The sequence below is a fragment of the Camelina sativa genome, chromosome 8 (assembly GCF_030686135.1).
Source record: "Camelina sativa cultivar CO46 ecotype springtype chromosome 8, ASM3068613v1".
NCBI classification, from domain to species: Eukaryota; Viridiplantae; Streptophyta; class Magnoliopsida; order Brassicales; family Brassicaceae; genus Camelina; species Camelina sativa.
In genome coordinates this window covers 3,300,402-3,319,195 of record NC_141887.1, presented here as the reverse complement: position 1 = coordinate 3,319,195, position 18,794 = coordinate 3,300,402, and the positions used below count along the sequence as shown (strand labels likewise).

Here is an 18,794-nt window from a genome sequence, read left to right as displayed (position 1 = left end):
TCAGCCGTCAAGTCATATATATCATTCATTTACTTTCAAATTGTTTCTTGTGATAACTCAGCCATAACTCACTATAACTCAGCCGTCACATGACTTCGTTTTCCCGTAAATATTGTAACTCAGCCGTAAAGTCATATATATCATCCATTTACCTTCAGATTGTTTCTTGTGATAACTCAACCATAACTCACTATAACTCAGCCGTCACATGACCTTTCGTTTTCCCGTAATGATTATAACTCAACCATAAAGCGATATTTTGGCGGGAAACCATCAGTTAACCTAATAATAGACGCGAACTTTCGTTTTCCTATTGTTTTTCCTTTATATTCTCCTCATTCATATGTCTGAATCTCTTTCATCTCTTTCATCTCATTCTTCATTTCTCTTTATCTACTCCTAAATCACAGATCTCTCTATCTGTGACATCTTCCTATCGACATGGAAGTTGTTCCTCATATCGATGGACAGTTTTTTAGAGATGTCCAAGCGATCATTTGCGCCACTGGTCTGGAGAATATTCCGGTTCTAAACCCTGGTGTGGGTTCCTGGGTTGACAAAACTACTGTTACGTGGTTCAAGTTCCTTCACGTTCTCTCTATCGCGATTAGAGGAATACTTCAACACAACTAGCACCATGGGTGGCCGACGTACCACTTGATTCCCTTCCACTTTAAGAGACGGTGGTTTCTCCTCCTCGCGGTAAGATCACTAAAAAAACCCACCATATTGATATTATTCTATACTCTTATCGATTATTTCCTTTAATTGTAGCGTAAATACACGTGGGATCCAAAGCACACTTTAACGATCTGGACACTGTTTAATTTGGTGGCTAGAACGTTATTCAGATCCCAGATGCGTGCTCTCAAGAGGATATGGGCGAGTGGTGGCAATAAACCCGAGATGCTGACTAGCATAGTTTGGAATGATTTGGTCGATATGTTTGAAGAATTTGGCTCAGATGACGTCGGTTTCAAAAAGTGATTTTCATTGTACTTCCGTGTCGTATTCTATATGAACTATGAACTACGAACTATGATTTTGTGTTTTTTGTTTTTTTCGATTTCGTTTATGTTGTACCTTCATAATAATATAAATCAGTCATTATTTGGATATCTCAGCCATTACGGAATGATAACTCAACCATAAAGTTCAATAAGTCAACCACAATATTTGATAACTCAGCCATCACTTTATCTTAATTATTTTACATAACTCAGTCGTGAATAACGATAACTCAGCCAACCCTCAAATTAGAATGTGTAAAAATCACTCTAAGTCTATAAATATCCCTTTTTATTGGTTTTAATGATAGTGATATTCATATTTCCATTCTAAATTTAAATTTTGAGTTATAATAATTTTAATATTCAATTGTTGAAGAAATATTTTTAGAAAAATAAAATTCTAAATTCGAATAATAATTATTTAATTATTTGCAATAATATCTTGTGATAAAAAGCTCACTTTATGAATTTATTATGCGTGTGGATTTGAGGAGACACAGAATTAATGATTTTTCGCGCTTCCCTAACAACACTTTTTGTGACATCGAGAGACGTTTTAATACTTATTAGGAATCTGACAAAACAAAAGACCCAGGAAAAAAAGAAGAATACGTTTTCATATTATTGAGAATACCCTAAACGATAACTCTGTCGTCATAAACTATAACTCAGCCAACCCTCAAATTAGAATGACTAAATAACCGACCAAACCGAACCGAACCGGAAACTATTTTTTCCATTATTTTCGGTTAATTATGGTTACATTCGGCTTGCTATCGATTATATTAAGTTAATCCACCTAATTTGGATAACATTTGGATTATTTATGGTTATATATTCATCTAACCGACCTATAACCGGAAATAACCGAAAAGTAATTTCAAAAATTTTTAAATTTTCAAATGGTTATTATATTAGTATATCCAAATTATCACCTTAAACCAAACACAATATAACCAAAATCAAACTGTTATATTAAAACCCATAATGTTGGAAATATGAACTCTACACCTCAAGCCCTAACCCTAACCCTAACCCTTAAATATCATGTTTTGAATGTTTTACACATTTTGATCGGACTGTGTAAAAATCAATCTTTGTCTATAATTATTACTTTTATTGCTTATAATGATTGTAATATTCATTTTTTCATTCTATATTTTAATTTTGAGTTATAATAATTCTAATTTACAAATATTTCATAAGTCAGCCATTTATGTCTATAACTCAGCCATATCAGTCAATTGTTTGAGAAATACTTTTATTTCTTTTATTCGCAATTCAAATTCAAATTTTTTTAATTAATTTGAATAATATATTGTGAGAAAAGCTAACTTTATGTATTTATTATGTGTGGATCTGAGCTGGCACAAAATTAGTGATTTTTCGCGATTTCCCAACAACACTTTTTGTGATATCGAGAGACGTTTTAATTAGATAATTTATTAGGAATCTGACAGAACGAAAGACCTAGGAAAGAAAGAAGAATACGTACTAATATCTCATAACTCCGTAATTCATAAGTCAGGCGTGTGAAGTATATAACTTAGCCGTAACTTAACCGTAAATCAGTCATAATTTTGAAAATAGACAAATCAATGTTTTACATACCCAAATACAATTCATCTCGAACTGAGCATAGTCACGAACTATCTTAAAGAGTGTAAACGTGATGGTATAATAATAATGTGCAACGTTTTACAAAATTTATAGAAAACAAAATTTTGAAATATGTGAAATATGTACGCAAGATTGTAATTTGCACCAAGAGAAAGTTATATAAACAATATATTTTTCCCATACTGAATCAGGAAAAGGAGAAGTCGTAACCTGTTCTGAGAAGCGGAATTCTGAACTTTTCTACAGTGTCCTTGGCGGGCTTGGACTGAAGAACTTACAAAGTTTAAAGTCTCTGCCACACAAAAAAATAGCTTGCACAGTTGCATGATTGACAATAAATTTGACAGCATCAGGACCTGCACTCAAAAAAAAAAAAAGAGAGTATTATTATCATAAACATCCGTAACAAATGTGCAATTGAAATAATAAGCTGTAACCAGAAGCTTACCAAGAGTATCATACAAAGGAACAAACACATAAGAATAAGAAGAACAAGCATGATCAACGATGAGCCACTCAGGACGGTTGATAAAGTAAATTCCAACAGATGATCCCTAATAGAAGAAAAACAGAGACCTTGGTTTTAAAAACCGTGCCTGTGGCGTGCAATTGCGCGTGGCGCAGTGACTAAGAAAAGGGCAACAAAACTTAGATGCGTGGCGAGATCTATGATGCGCGCGCCATGTGTGAGCCTCGTTGATGCGCGAGGCAATCATGGCGATCGCATCTTAGGTTATGCGAAAACTTTTCAAAACTTGCAACAAAAACTTAGTGATTTTAGGGGTTTTAGGAAGAGGACGACTAGATACAATAGGATAAACCATTTTACAAACCGAGCTAGTTAAAACATGATTCAGTTTAAGAGATTTTGTAGTCTAAACTGGCTTGAAAGTTAAACCATGTGTTATAATTTGTTTATTTAACCAAATCAATTCTTCAGTTTATTTAAATTGAACTCTTAATCTACGATAGTTTCCACAATTAAAGATGTAAAATTCCTAATTCTCTTTAATAAAACACTGTATATGAATGGAGATTGAAGGCTAAAACCACATGTAGAAAATCTGTTACTGGAGTGCCACAGATCTGAAAGGCGGGCGCCTTAGTGCGCCATGGCGCATGGCTCATTGATGGATCCTCTGTGCCATGGTGCGCTTTGCGCCATTTAAAACCAAGACAGAGACTTAACAGTCAAGCTCCAAAACTCAAGATCAATCAGGAAGTAGTGAAAGCTAGAATCAAACAAATTACCATGGGGATACCATGATGAACTAAACCAGAACCAAGAGCGGTTCTTGCAGTACCAGCTTCTCCGTATGTCATCCATTTATAGCTTGAGAAGAGTAAATAAATACAAAAGAGTCACGTAAAGAGAAAAGCTTTCATAAGAAAGCATATACATAATAATTTTCTTGAGTAAACTTTAAGAGCAGCTCACTCTCCAACAGTTCCATCGACACGAACACGAGTTCCTAAATACTTGTAATCACGAAAATCATGAACAGCATGCCTACATACATAGTAACAAAGGAACAGTAACAATCACAGAGAGGTGACTCAAAAATTTTGATAAATAGAAGAAGAAGAAGAAGAGGGAGTCTGGTTGCCATACTCAAAATTGTCATGGAGAGTAGCGATGTCAGGATGATCTGGGAATCTACTAACGAGCTTGAACGGAGACTTTACAGATCTGAGAAAATTTTTAAAATAAAATGAAATTGAGAGAGAGAGAGATAGAGAAAAGGAGAGGAAGAAGAATAGGGAAACCTGTAGACATTCCAATTGCCAGTATTCAATTTCTCAGGAAGAACAACACTGTATCCGTTATCTAATTGCGTTCAGAAATACAAAAAAAAGAATCAGCAACGAGATAGAGGAAGCTTAGCTAAGCCTAGTAGCAAAGTAAATCAAAAAGAGATTGAGACGTAAAAAATCGAAAATGATGTGTATTTTAATTTGCTAATGTATATTTTTTTTTTATTTTTTTACTCAAAATCGAAAAACTAAACTCAAGAGATAAATTGTAATTACACCTAGCACACTAAATATTTGAGTAATATTTAGAAGATTTATAGATATAAATAATAAACTAACTTTTGAATAACATTTGAGTAATTCTTTCTTATTTTTATACATGTCATATAACCACTCTTTTGAGTTTTGATTGGCAAAAGAGGAATATCATTTTAAGTTTAATTAAAGGGTTACTTGATTAAAGTAAATTAAACAACTACCTTGGGAAGTTAACATAATTCTATGTATTTTATGATGCATATTTCAGGTTCTTGACTTAATTTGTTTATAATTTCAGTTTTTTTTTTCTAACTAATAATTTCAGTTTTTTTTTCTAACTATTCTAGGTGACATAAAATTTTATACAACTCATAAGAATATATAGCCCATGTTCAGGAAATATGGGCTACAAATGACATTTTCAGGAAATGCAAATCTGTTTTCTAGCCCATGTTCTTTAAAATATGTATGTTGCTTCAGTGAAAAACTTATTTAATTTATAAAAACCATCTCTCATAAGTGGAACTCGCTTGGCCACCAATATCTTAAGGCCGAACTATACATTAATGTCTGATGGTCAGACATTAAAGGCCTACGGCTTGTTTAGAAAAATGAAGTTATGAACGATAATGGGCTCTTGCGAAATGAGTGCAATCTTGTAATGAGGCAATTGGTCTTAATTCATATATATTGTTACAATTCTGTTTTCCAGCAATTTGTCTTCTGCAATCTCTTAACAAAGTGTTTAGAATGTTCTAGAATGAACCATTTGTGTTGTATGTATGTGCCATTGTAACTTATCTATCATGAACATATCATTTACTTTCAAAAATAATTATTTCCCCATATTTGGAACTGAAAACTCTCATAAACTACAAGAAACACAATGCAATTTACATGACAGATACAAATCCAATATTGGACTAGTGAGAATCCTTTAGCTACTCCAAACAACAACAAAAACACAAACAAGAAACATCTGAGAATTTCTGTAATCCTCAGATCCTCTCCATTGAGCAGTGCAAGACATTGATTCCAGTTCTTGAAACCTGTCTGAATAAATAATTGGTGAAAAGAGTTCACAATTCTTGTAAATTGTAACCATCAATCTTCCTGTGTCGTCTGGTTTTCGATTGTGTCAGTGAGTTCAATGGTTCTAAGATCGCGGAGATGTTGCAAAATATCTTTGAGAATATCTGTTCCTTTGTCACCTTTCTTCGCCGAACTCATACAGTTTTTCAGAAACTCTCCATCTGTTTCCAGCACCTGCAACCTCTCATAGACACTATCAACTTGTTTGATGATCTCTAGCTTCTCGCTTTCCGAACCAAAGTTCTTTTCAGCGGACTCCGGTAGTTCTTGATACTCGTCTTCTGATTCGTTCTCTGCTGCGTCTAGAAGAGGTAGCAGACTCTTTGCCATTGATGCCATTGTTTGTCCTTCATGTTCACTATAACTCTCTTCTTGATCATAACTATTGCTAAATTCTCCTGGAAATTTTGGATCCTCGGCTGACTGATCATTGTCCTGCATTGTTACCAGCCTGTCTTCTAACACTCTAAGCTGATCCAAAATCACTAGCCTCTCTTCTTCAAACTCTGATAAAGATTCACCAAGGATGCTCATATGTTGTACACAATCCAACGTTATCTTCTCCAAATCCACATCGGTCTCAGAAGAAGTGTCCTCTTCTCCATTCTCCTCCTTCTTCCCATCATCATCATTACTACCATCATCAGAAGCCTCAGAATTGGTTTTTGTAATTGTGATTTTGTTCGTAGCTTTCGATTCATACTCCAAAACCTTCTCTCGATAAACGTCAAGTTCTCTCTGGAGTTGTTCCTTCTCTTTCTCTCGTTTCACCATCAAATGATTCAGCAGCTGCAAGGCTTCTTGATCATACTCGGCCTGCTCCTCCATCATTCTTTGATACTGCAAAGCCTCCATCTGAACTTTCGCTTTCTCTTCTTGTAGCCTCGTGATCATGGCCATTGTCTGGTTAGCCGATATTGCAGACGCGCTTCTTTCTTCTTCCAGCTCTGCATATAAATCTCTTAATGCTTCTTGTTCTGCTCTCATAGTCTCTCTCAGTCTTTCAATAGTCTTTAAAGGACCACCATCGTCCATCTCACTCACTAATACACTTTCATCACCTGCATACTCATTTCTGGCAAGAAAAAGAAGTTTCTTGTTGAATAAAGAAGTACTGACTGAAGTTGGAGTTTCCGGATCAAGCTCCTTATTCTTATCTTCTCCATCTTCTTCTCCTTCTTCTTGATTTTGGCTACCTATGAAAGAAAAAAACTCTACATATTCAGACTTCAAGGTGCACAAGACCTGCTAGAAGAGGATCAAATCCTACAGAGAGAGGTTTTCGATAACAAAAGCTTCATTCCTTTTGCTTACCAGTAAAATTCTTGCTCTCAAACTGGTCAACCAACAAATCTGCTCCTTCTTCTTCTTTCACAGCCACAGGCACTGTGGTTTAGTCACAAAATTGAACAATCTTTAAAACCCATGTGACAGACAATAACAAAATATAAACTTTGGATTTATGAATTCTCACTCTTACCTGAAATTTGACCTTCCCCATGTGTCTCAACATTGCCAGTGTCATCATCCCTTTGTTCATCCTCTGAAACCCTTGATTTAGCTTCAGGGATCTCCTCTTCGTTCCCGGGAGAATTAATATTGCTGATGATAGATCTTAACCCATCCTCCTCAGACACTTCTCTCAGGCTTAAACCATAGCTCTCAACATCTGAAATCACTTCACCATTTTGATGCAGCTCTTGTCTCTTCCCTTCTTCTTCTTCTGCTTTACCTCTGAAGAACGGCCCTAAGGGATAGTCTTCTCTCTCTACCTCAAATCCATCTCCAAAGAATTTATCATCATCGATCATCTCTAATATCAATCCTCCATTTTCTCTATCTACTCCCAGAGTTTTCCCCCAAATTGATGACTTGATAAGCAAGTAATTAGGGTAGGGTTTTTCAGCCAAGCTCTTCTGACAACATGTGCAAAACCCTAAACCAATGTTGCTCCTTTCTTCTTCACGATTTGAGCAATCTGAGCACAAGTTCGCCGATTCGGATGTTTTCCCGTGAGTTCTGCAAAAGCTCAGAGTAGCGAGCTCCGCGACGTGATTTTCACATAAAACCTCTCTGTAGTAAGTGAATCTATTTGCTGAGTTTCGCTCGAGGAGTCGATCTAGATTAGGGCAGAGAAGGCATACTTGCTTAAGGCCGAAGAAAGATGCGAATCTGACGATAAAGTAAGTGAAAAGGGAATTGAGGAAGATAAAGAACATGAGAAGCCATTCGAGGAATGCGTAGACCAAGATTACTGTGATTCTGTTTGTGTTTCGGCTTAGCTTCGTTGCGAAATTGTTGGCCGCCATTGAAATTGTTGACTCCTCTGCTTCCTTCACTGAGAGAAGAGAGAGAGAGAAGAGAAGAGAAAGAGAGAGTGAGAATGATGTTGTCGGGTAACATGCGCTAACTACGCTGTCTTTGTCTACTTTAAAGTTGGTTTTGATCTGAACCGGAATTAAAAACTAAACCGGAATAAGTTTTTCTACCTCAACAACTTCTATTTCTCTTAAAAGCATTTGTATATCCGTTGGAAATTCAGATGTTAATGAGTAGTAAGTGGAGTAATTTTCCAAACAGTAGTGTTGTGCTTTGTATTATTATACTAGAAAACTTCAATAATCATCATTATAGTGACTTTGTTCACGGTTGGTTATGTGATCAACGATTTATTTATTTTTCTTTCCGAAAGTTGAATTAGGAAATTGTTGAAAGGCCAAAAAGAGAAAGCGTGATGATGAATTGGCTGTCAAAAGAAACATAAAAAAAAAAAAAAGGAAAAAAAAAATCTTTTAAAGTGAGGATTGCCTCTTTTGCTTTTAGGTATGGAGTTATTACTTTTTTTTTTCCTGTCATTAATTTTTTCTTTTTTACTAGTACTAGGTTTTGAATCCACGCGTAATCTGGATTTATTTGATATTTTTTGATAAAAATTATATATAATTGATTACGATAATAAAATATTATCTCATAAAAAAATTAAAATTAGTATTGAGGAAAAAAATTAAATTTCAGATACATAATTTTTTAAAATATAAAAATCAGTTGTGTTATAAAATCAAATCTGATAAAAAAAATCATAAATTTAACTTGACGTCCAGGCGAGGCAAATCAAACTGATGACCTCACATATCCTAAACCATTTTATTTGACCACCAGAAAAAGGAAACAATTTTATAATCATTCGTTTTCATATTTAATTGATCGCTACCACCTATGTTTTCGTGTTTTTATTCAATGTTTTCTTATTCTTCATATTCTTTCTTGTCATTTTCATTGTCAAATTTTGTGTTAATTGTCATCGTAACTTTTATTGTTTGGTTCTTTGTTATACTCTTTTTCTTCTTCTTCCTCGTCAACTTCTTCACATTCTTCCACTGAAAAACCTTTTTTAGACTACCACACAACTTGTTAACTCATCAAACTCCAAGAACAAAATCATTTATTTTCTCATAAAATTTGTGAAATTCATGATTACCAGCATAGTCAACACATGCATCCAATTATTGACAATTTTATCCATATACTTATTTGGTTTTAGATCTACGCGTTTAGAAACTTCTCAAACCAAAATCTTTACTTGGTTTATAATATTTTAAAAACATAATAAAATATACTAATAATTATTTATTTAATATGAATCATATGATATATAGAAATATGAGTACACTATAAGAACATATTAATTATAAATAAATAATATCAATTATATTATATCATCAAATAATATCAACCGTATCATATTATCAAATAACCGTAACCGTATATAACATTAACCGTTTGAATCGTAACCGTATTTAAACGTAACCGTTTAACCGTTTGTTAAACGGTTCTGGTTATGGTTACAAAAATTTCTAACCATAACCGATGGTTAATAAACCTTAACCATGGCAACCGTAACCTTGGTCATGCCTATGTATAGCTAATAAAACATGTGTGTTTGTCGTCCATCTTTCTTCTTTAAACCTCAAAATTTGACTCAAACATCAAATTAAGTTCTTGCGATGTCAATCCTTCTTCCTTAGACCCAAAAATAAAAAATTAATGAAAGAATATCAACTTATCTATAAAATCATACACAAAAATATGTTTTACAGCTCATAAGAAATAAAAAGCACAAATGTAAATAAATAAAATAATTTATGGTTTGCATCAATATTTATAATATTTTAAACTTTTAAAAGGTTTCGAAATATAAAGTTTGAACCTTTTAAAAATTTTCAATATTTATAATATTTTAAACTTTCAAAATTTAAAACTTATAATATTTAAAAACTTTTTAAAAGCTAAGAACTTTTAAATGTTTCAATATTAAAAACTTTTTAAAAGCTAAGAACTTTTAAATGTTTTAAACTTTTAAAATTTTTAAATATTATAATATTTTTTTTGAAACTGTTTAAAGTTTTAATTTGGTCAAATAAAAAACCAGATCAAACCAAATAAAACTTTTAAACTTGGACGCCTGATAAATTAAGCTTTCTTGCTCATTCGTTGTTGGAAGCATATTAATCTTATTTATACTGGTTCTGAACCATTGTCTAAAAACATTTCTAACCGATGTGGGATATTGTGCTTAATTCTTTGATTTCTATAAATTTAAAATTTTCTTTTTTCTAAAAAAATCTGTAAATTTAAAAAAATGTTAATGAATGACATGTCAAATCATGATAGGTTGTTTAAAATAATTCTTAATATAGAAAATTCTGGAAATTGTATAAAATATTAATAAATGATATGTCAAATTTGTATTGGTTGTTTTAAATCCGACGTGGACGGCCTTAGAAGCTTATAGCTCCTATTTTTTATTAGTATAAATTCTCTTTTGTCAAATGAAACTGCATTACACTAAACCAAATTATCATCGAAACCAGAGAACAAATCATTCTAAAATTTTCCTAAACAACAACTTTTAATTACTCCAAACCAAACCGACTACACCTTATTAACTGTTGAAAGTTTTTTAATACACATTTTTTGTTGGTGAAGCTATATAAAATTAAATACAATTGTAGCAGTAGTATAACCAACAAATACTAAAGTTACCCACGTTTTGCTTGAAAACTGTTCATGCTTTTAGGCATTATGGACCCGACAGTAGGACACTAATAAAAAAGTTGACAATTGATTATTTCTGTGGGTAGATTTTGAAGCTAAATTTGGGGTCCCTAAAAAAACGAAAAATTAATTATAGTTATGGGTAAAATTTAATGGACAATAGCCTCAGAGAGCTTCAAATGATCGATCATCACTAAAAGTTATGTGCCGGGTCAAAACACGAGAGTATATAATAATTACCTGACAGATTTTTTAATTTACTGAGACACTAAAGAAGTAGACTTGAGAAAATCAAGCCTAGCTTTGGTCAGCTTTATCTTCTCTTCTAGTTCTTCTGCTTGCTCCTTTACACCTCTCACCACTTCTTCTGGAGCTTTCTCCACAAACTTACAAAATCGTGTAAAACAAGCAGTTTAAAAAACCCAGCACCGCTATGTAATAAGCTTAAAGATTCTTTTCATGGTAATGGTATACCTTCGGTGAACTGAGGCGAGTCACGAGGGCGTCATATTCAGTTTGCATCTTGGAGAGACGTTTGGATATGCGTTGGACTTCAGAAGATATATCAACCATGGCGGCAAGAGGTAGATATGCCTCTAGTCCTTCACTGGCTACAAGGTGGACTGAGAGATTTGCATCACCTGAAGAACCAACCAGTAGAGTTATATTTTGACCACGAGTTGGAGCGAATCCGCAAAAATGTAAATAACTGAGATAAGATGAAACGAAGAGAGCAAATTGGATTAAAGATTATTATACCAGGAGGGACATTGGTAAAATGGACGTTGTTTAAGTCAAGCCTTGATAGAAGAGCTAACACCTCCTTCTCTTTCTGCAGCAACACAAAAGGCGCAGCTTTTAAATGACCGAAATTAACTGGTAGAAACCTTTATTCGTAAGATAATTAACTAGTAGAAAGAAACAAGTTACTGACCGAAATATATTCAATAACTTCTGCACTTCCAACAACTGAGGCAGATATACGCTTTACCGGTTCCACTGTATACTCTGCTCGTGCATTTCGAATTGCTCTAGTCTGTGATTTAGCATGCAATGTGTCAACATTTTCCTGAACTTTAGTATGAATCCTTTACGTATAGTGCTGTTGGAGGTTAGAAGAATGTATAAGGCTGAAATTCATACTGACCAGAGCTTGTAAATTCTCAAATCTTTTTATTGATTCAATATTCCTTGGAAGTGAATATTGTGGCCATGGAGACACAATGAGTGCTTCTTTCCTGTAAGGGAGTGCCTGCAAATACAAACGCATTAATCTAGTTTCGTGAAGCTGAAATCATTTTTGATAGCAGTACCAAAGTAGGAACCACATATAACTAAGTTTTCAGTCCTTTTACATCATCCTCAGAAACAAAGCAACAGTACCAAAGAAAAACTCAAAGATAACAGCTTAAGCATGCATTGGTTAAAAATCGTCCAATGAGCTTACAAAAACTCTTAGGTATAAGGAAAAATCAGCCCCAGTGCAGTTGGCCAAGTAAATGGTGAAGGAAATGAAATACACAGATAGCAAAACTGAGAGCACGTTACCTGCCATAGATCCTCGGTCACAAACGGCATAAATGGATGCAACAGCTTAAGTATATTCTCGAAGACATATAACAAAACTGCCTGAGAAGCTAGAGAAACTGAATTGCCTCCAGATCCATACAGTCGAGATTTGCTGGCTTCAATATACCTTTAGAGTAGACTAGTCAGTCAATTAAGTCCAAGAAACATGTATTGGTTGTTAAGAGTTCACGTAGTGATACCAATCAGCAAAGTCACTCCAAAAGAAATCATATGTTCTCTTCCTACATCCCCAAAGAACAACTTCTCATAGCTTGCTGTGACGGAATCAATGAGAATATGGAGTTTTGACACCTGAAAATAATGCAAACAGAATATAAGGTGGTAGACTGGTAGGCAGATTGATACTATTTAATAACTTCAGGATTAAAATGTTATACCGCCCAACATTCAGGCAAGGGTAAACTAAGTAAGGTTTCCTCTTTGTCCAACTGTCAAAAGAAAAGAAGCTAATGGTTAGAAATTTTTTACTATAAACATTGTGAAATGTCCTAACAACTCGATGGTAAGTGAGCAGCCTAAGGTAGCTTATCACTTGTGATGCGATTCTACAATTGTTTTAAGTTATGGCAAAAGGTATGCGAAAGGAACAACTCCATGAAAGAGGTCTGACGAATCTCCTATATTTAAAGCTACCTTGTTTTTTTCTAAGACTTTTATGGTCCATGACCCTTCTTGACACAAAAAATAGTCTTAAACGCTTATTATATGAGTTTCGACTTTATATCATACTTAGTCTGTCACTAAAAGAAAATGTACCACCGTTCCGTTATACTTTCTAGTGGAGATGGAAAAGCAAGCAAACCTTGAGGGCCAGCAAATTCTCCCAAGCAGATGTATCACTTAGACTAGGCAGACTATGCAATACAAACTTTCCAGCATTCCATAGTTTGTTGGTGAATGCTTTATTTGCAGTTAATCTCTCAGTCGATAAGTTTAGATCCTAACAAAAAGGTAAAGGGGAAAACATAGAAAGTAATATAGACATAAATATGACATCTTAATGTAAACCTCTCAAAAATTGTGGTTAAGCTGCCTCAACACAGTAGAGATCAAACCTGACCAGCAGTTCCTAGTGCGATCGTAAATCTCAGAGCGTCAGTGCCAAAATCTTTGATTGTGTCAAGCGGATCAATCACATTCCCCAGAGATTTTGACATTTTTCTCCCCTGATAATTTCAAATAATCTGATTAACTAAATGGAGATATACAGAACGTCACGTTCAGAGACAGTGATGTTAAAATGGGCTATAACAGCCCATAAACGTGAATACAAGTGTCCCCTTAAATAAAAATCCTAGAAGTCACTTAACATTTAAAATTTTAAATAGCATAAAGGGAGAAGTGAGAGATAATGATATGAAAAGCCTCAATGATCAAGGTTTGAGTAGTTACCTCATCTCGAAAAGAAAAAGAAAAAAAAACATTAAACTTACTTGAGAGTCCCGTATAAGTCCGTGAAGGTAGACATGAGAAAATGGAACGGTCCCTGTAAATTCTATTCCCATCATAACCATTCTTGCTACCCAGAAAAATAGTATGTCATGCCTGTCCAAACAAAATGACAGTAGTTATGTAAAGGAAGTATTGGGAATTTCAAAGACGCAAATTGCAACTAAAGCGCATTTTCTTTACAAGATTTACTTAATTCAGACATCAGTTTTTGGTAACAGTTCCTAAATTTTTTTCTTACTAGTGCAGGGTCGACAATTAACACTAGCCCTGATAGTAGCAGCCATTGTTTTCCTGATCGACAAGAAAGAAAAGAATATACCCTGTTTCTAACATATTTGTAGGGTAGAAGTTATTGAAATCCTTCGCTGATACATCAGGCCAGCCAAGAGTGCTGAATGGCCACAATGAGCTGCAGAAAAAGACATCTTAGGTAAAGTATAACTGCAAAAACACTAATACTCTTTAAAGGTATGGGTTTCAGGAAAATATGTTCAGCTGCAGATATATTCTTTAAAGGTAAAGCACTAATCCATTGTGTGAAACTTTCGCATAATTAAACTATAGACACACAGAAGAAAAGTAATCTCCAAATAAATCTAACTGAGAAACTAACCTGGAAAACCAGGTGTCAAGAACATCTGGATCCTGATATATTTCAACATCTTTTCCATACTTCTCATGGGCTTTCTCAAGGGCTTCTTCAGCATTTTTAGCAACTATGTAGTCCTCTTCGCAATCCTTTCCAACCACATACCAAACTGGTATGCGATGCCCCCACCACAGCTGCCGGCTTATGCACCAATCCTTAATATTTGTCAGCCAGTGATTGTATATCTGCAAGGGGTGACAGGATATATAAGCAAACGCAGAAGTAAGCAGTGTAAACAATCAAAAATCGAATATGCCAAACTGAGAGGGCAAAAAACAGATACCAGCTCAGTAACTAATAACACACAACAGGTCGCTCGCATACCTTCTCAAATCTCTCAGGTATGATGGTAAGTTCTTTGTTTTCAACAGCAAGAAGAGCCTTCTCAGCTAAAGGATCCATGTGGACAAACCATTGTTTGCTTACAAGTGGCTCAATAACCTAACACCAGTTAAACCTTGCATGAGAAAATATATGAACTTCCAAAGAACTGGAAAAATAATACTACTGGGTCAGTAGAAAAATACTTCTCCACCACGCTGAGATCTCGGAACTCGTAAAGTATGAGGCTCCTTCTTTACAGCTAAACCTGTCTCCTCAAGATCTGCCCATAGTTTCTCCCTTACCTCAAACCGGTCAAGTCCACTGAAAATACGATGTATGTTAAGGCACCATGGACGTTATGTAACCTAAGGGTATTTCATTTCATAATGTTGAATGCAGCTAGCATATAAGTTTACAACAAAATGTTACCAAAACAAGCCAGCAACGTCATTTAGTGTTGCATCCTTGTTCATCACATTCAGAATGGGGAGACCTAGCTTTCTTGCAAGAAGATAATCATTGTGATCATGCCCAGGACTTATCTTCAGAACACCAGTACCAAAATCCTTATCAACATACTGACAAGGTACAAAAAGATACTAATGAGAAATGCATGAAGAACAGCATAGCAAATACTACGAGGTAACTTCAGTTTCTTGCTTTTAAGTAACTAGAACGCTAGAACTTAGAAGTTTCCCGGCAAAAAGTACTGATGAGAAAAGCATGAAGAATAGCAAAGAAAAACAACTGCAGCCTTTTCCTTGTTGAACTTAGAAAGAGATATTTGATCCTAAAAGACATCAAAAAGAGTGCACAAGCAGTAGATCTGAGTTTACCTTATCAGAAATAATTGGGACATGACGGCCATATGTCATAGGTACAATAGCTGTCTCACCAACATACTTTGCATAACGATCATCCTGGCAGATGCCAAATACATTTCACAACATTAATCCTCAAACAATACCCAAAACTTTAAAACACGTCAAACATACTTTGATATTGCCCTCTTTGATTCCCGATATCCTAATATCAATGAAAGTAAACAAAATTCACCACCAACCTCAGGATGCACGGCAAGAGCCACGTCACCAAACAATGTCTCTGGACGAGTCGTTGCTATAGTAAGAAAATCAGGACTGTACAAGAAAATATCAGATAAGCCATTTCCATAAACAGAACAAAGGTAGTCACTAATCTTCCAAGAAATTTTACTAGCACAATTTAAGGTTAACTACTGCCGAAGCAACTCTTACAGACCCAACGTTGTGTTCCAAAAGTTTTAATGATCATACCACTTAATCTAATGCCTCGGTAAGATACGTTTTCAAATCATGCTTCTATAAACTCTTTCAATTGCAGAGAATTATCAAATTGATGTGAGAAGAGCTTATCTTTTCACATCATTTTGCTATATACTGTATAAGGGTTCATAAAATACAGAGTCGAAGGAAAAGTAAAGTTAGTACTGGTAGTTGAACAGTACCTTCCAGCTACACGGTATTTAATATGGTATAGAAACCCAGGTTCCTCTGAATATTCTACTTCCTGGTAAGAACAATACAGTCACTTCTAGAAAGAAAAAAAGTAATCAAACAAGAGTATTAGATAAGATACATCACACACCAAGTCTGAAACAGCAGTTTGTAAATTAGGGGACCAGTTGACCATGTAAGATCCTGGAAAACATAATGCCAAAATCATCAAACGTCGTATGAGTATAGCACATCTCTACTTAAAGATAAGACAACAGAAACCAAAATACAAATTATCTTACCTTGATATATCAACCCCTTGTCATGAAGCTTCACAAAAGCCTCGACCACAGCTCCTACAAATTGCGGGTAAAAGAGAATCAAGGAATATACAGTATAAATTCAAGATGTAAAAATAAGAAGTATAAATTCAAGGTGTAAAAATAGGAGCAACGAGAAACTTTATGAACTGGATAATATTTTTACTTGCTGAAGATTTTGAATTCTAAGATACCACTTTAAATCATATAAGGTCAAATTAAGAATCCCCATCTAGAAGATATGGATACTATAGAAAGATGCCTTACGACTCAATTGCTCATCAAGAGTGAAGCGTTCTCTACTCCAATCACAAGAAGCACCCAGTCTTTTAATCTGGTTTGTGATGGTTCCGCCATACCTGAGAAAAGCCACACAAAACCCTTAATATATCTGATACAAATACAGTGGATTTTATCATTTAATGAAAGCATTGGCCTTTGGAATGGTATAGGACCATCATTTTACTCAAATAAAAGAAATGTATAGGAATCTTCTCTTGCTTAATATACTGCATATCTTTCTAGACAACCGGTAACTTATGACTTGTTAGAAGAATGGAAATACCGCCAGACAATTCTTTTTTTGAAATTAGATCTTTTGAATTAATTCATAGCAGTGATTATATAACATACTTCTTCTTCCATTCCCAGACTCTTTTGGTAAACTCATCTCTACCTAAATCCACCCTCTTAATGCCTTCTGACGCTAGCATCTTTTCAACGACCAACTGTAAAATGAATAGTAGGTTCAGTAAAATATTGCAGAGACATTCACCAAACAATGAAAATATTATATATCAAGAAACTATACTCTACTCTACAAGAAAGGGACTTTTCAATAAAGAAATTGTGGGAGATTGTTGTAGCCTTGTAGGAAAGAGTTCAATGGAGTGGGAAGAAGCAAGATGTAAGAAATCATAGTGAGCACAAAGAAAACACACGCAAACATTAATAGAAATACCATGCAAAACTTGAACAATGAACTGGAAAATGAACCTGAGTGGCAATACCAGCATGATCGGTCCCAGGAAGCCAAAGTGTTGGCCTACCTTTCATCCTATTGTATCGAACCATGATATCCTGTAAAAACAAAATGTGATGAGAATAGCAAAACCATAGCCTAACACAGCACATGCACACAAAAAAAACACACGGCATTACTAAATAATCTTTCAAGCCAGCCAACTTAAAGAACAGTGGAAGTGCCTAAAAAACTGCACATATATGCATACATGGACGAGGTAAAGCAAGAGGAACAAACTAGGAGGCTTAAATGAAAATAGGAACATAAAACTAAATACCCAAATGACTGTGAATTTATCTGAATACGGAATCCAACAACCTCAAGAGTGACGAACATAGCATGGCCCATGTGGAGGGAACCAGTAACATTAGGAGGTGGCATTGGTATCACAAAAGGGCTGCCTCCTTTGTCAAAACTTGGTTTGAAGTAACCTTGCGACTCCCACCTAAAAAATGCCCAAATATAATCAGAATAAATCACAAAAAAAAAAAATCGATGCTCCCATATAGTACATTACAAATATCCAAACTCATAATTCCAAAAACCATCAGCAGAATAAAATAAAAATTACCAATTGTATATTTTCTCTTCCGAGGAAAAATCAAAGGTCTTGGATGTCTCGGGAGAAGTAAACACATCATTTCCTGACGCTGCAACTAAAAATACAAAAGAGGAAATTCGAGTAAACTACTATTGAAATTGAAAGGGAAGTGTTCATACATACGAATGAATATACACAATTGCTCATATCGCAGTTATGTCTTCAAAAGCCATGGATGGGAAACAGATTTCGTACCAGAGAAAGAGAAACTACGTTTCGAGAAACTTGGATTTAAGCGGGACGGGGAAATTAATCGACGGCGTCGGTGAGTGAAGAAGAGAGTGTTGAGCTGGTGAGGACAGCTGCGAGATAACAGAGTACTAGTAGTAGTAGTAGTAGTAGTAGGTGTGGGTAGAGATAAAGCCGTTTGGAGAATCATGGCAGATTTTGCCCGACAGATTCCCGAGAAAATCTGGAGGCGACGAGACCAAAATTTGAAAATTCCCAGAAAACAAAAAAAAAAAAAAAGAGATAAGCTGGTGAGGAAAATGGGGTTTAAGCAGGAGGAGGGAATGAATGGATGACGGAAGGGCAATTCTGTAATTGTAACCGTTTTTAATGGTCTATTT

At 34.8% G+C, this 18,794-nt stretch overlaps 2 protein-coding genes and 1 pseudogene across 4 annotated transcripts; all 3 read right to left on the bottom strand.

Moving 5' to 3' along the window:
- Positions 1 to 2,671: 2,671 nt before the first annotated feature.
- LOC147939624 (long chain acyl-CoA synthetase 6, peroxisomal-like) lies at positions 2,672 to 4,545 on the bottom strand. Its single transcript, XM_087463466.1, has 6 exons — positions 4,398 to 4,545; positions 4,243 to 4,320; positions 4,069 to 4,140; positions 3,882 to 3,963; positions 3,079 to 3,184; positions 2,672 to 2,986 (listed from the first exon to the last, which is right to left on the bottom strand). The coding sequence occupies exons 4-6, from the start codon at positions 3,951 to 3,953 to the stop codon at positions 2,871 to 2,873; spliced, it is 294 nt and encodes a 97-aa protein (XP_087319592.1). The 5' UTR covers positions 3,954 to 3,963; positions 4,069 to 4,140; positions 4,243 to 4,320; positions 4,398 to 4,545; the 3' UTR covers positions 2,672 to 2,870.
- Positions 4,546 to 5,461: 916 nt separating this feature from the next.
- On the bottom strand, positions 5,462 to 11,164 carry LOC104705965 (myosin-binding protein 3). 2 transcript variants are annotated; one of them, XM_087462310.1, is made up of 4 exons: positions 11,031 to 11,164; positions 7,216 to 8,073; positions 7,050 to 7,121; positions 5,462 to 6,931 (listed from the first exon to the last, which is right to left on the bottom strand). In XM_087462310.1, the coding sequence occupies exons 2-4, from the start codon at positions 8,042 to 8,044 to the stop codon at positions 5,748 to 5,750; spliced, it is 2,085 nt and encodes a 694-aa protein (XP_087318436.1). In that variant the 5' UTR covers positions 8,045 to 8,073; positions 11,031 to 11,164; the 3' UTR covers positions 5,462 to 5,747. The 2 variants fall into 2 exon arrangements, with proteins under 2 accessions (XP_087318436.1, XP_010420374.1); XM_010422072.3 differs by lacking the exon at positions 11,031 to 11,164 and having other exon boundaries at positions 7,216 to 8,145.
- Positions 10,891 to 18,742, bottom strand: LOC104705964 (valine--tRNA ligase, chloroplastic/mitochondrial 2-like; annotated as a pseudogene). Its single transcript, XR_015564099.1, has 27 exons — positions 18,421 to 18,742; positions 18,196 to 18,280; positions 17,943 to 18,069; positions 17,597 to 17,680; positions 17,234 to 17,328; positions 16,868 to 16,959; positions 16,583 to 16,636; positions 16,432 to 16,484; positions 16,292 to 16,353; positions 15,869 to 15,944; positions 15,642 to 15,725; positions 15,235 to 15,383; positions 15,009 to 15,126; positions 14,806 to 14,922; positions 14,446 to 14,666; positions 14,152 to 14,241; positions 13,814 to 13,925; positions 13,436 to 13,546; positions 13,183 to 13,320; positions 12,758 to 12,808; positions 12,560 to 12,671; positions 12,339 to 12,486; positions 11,938 to 12,042; positions 11,725 to 11,826; positions 11,550 to 11,622; positions 11,265 to 11,431; positions 10,891 to 11,176 (listed from the first exon to the last, which is right to left on the bottom strand). The product of XR_015564099.1 is annotated as a valine--tRNA ligase, chloroplastic/mitochondrial 2-like (transcript).
- Positions 18,743 to 18,794: the final 52 nt, after the last annotated feature.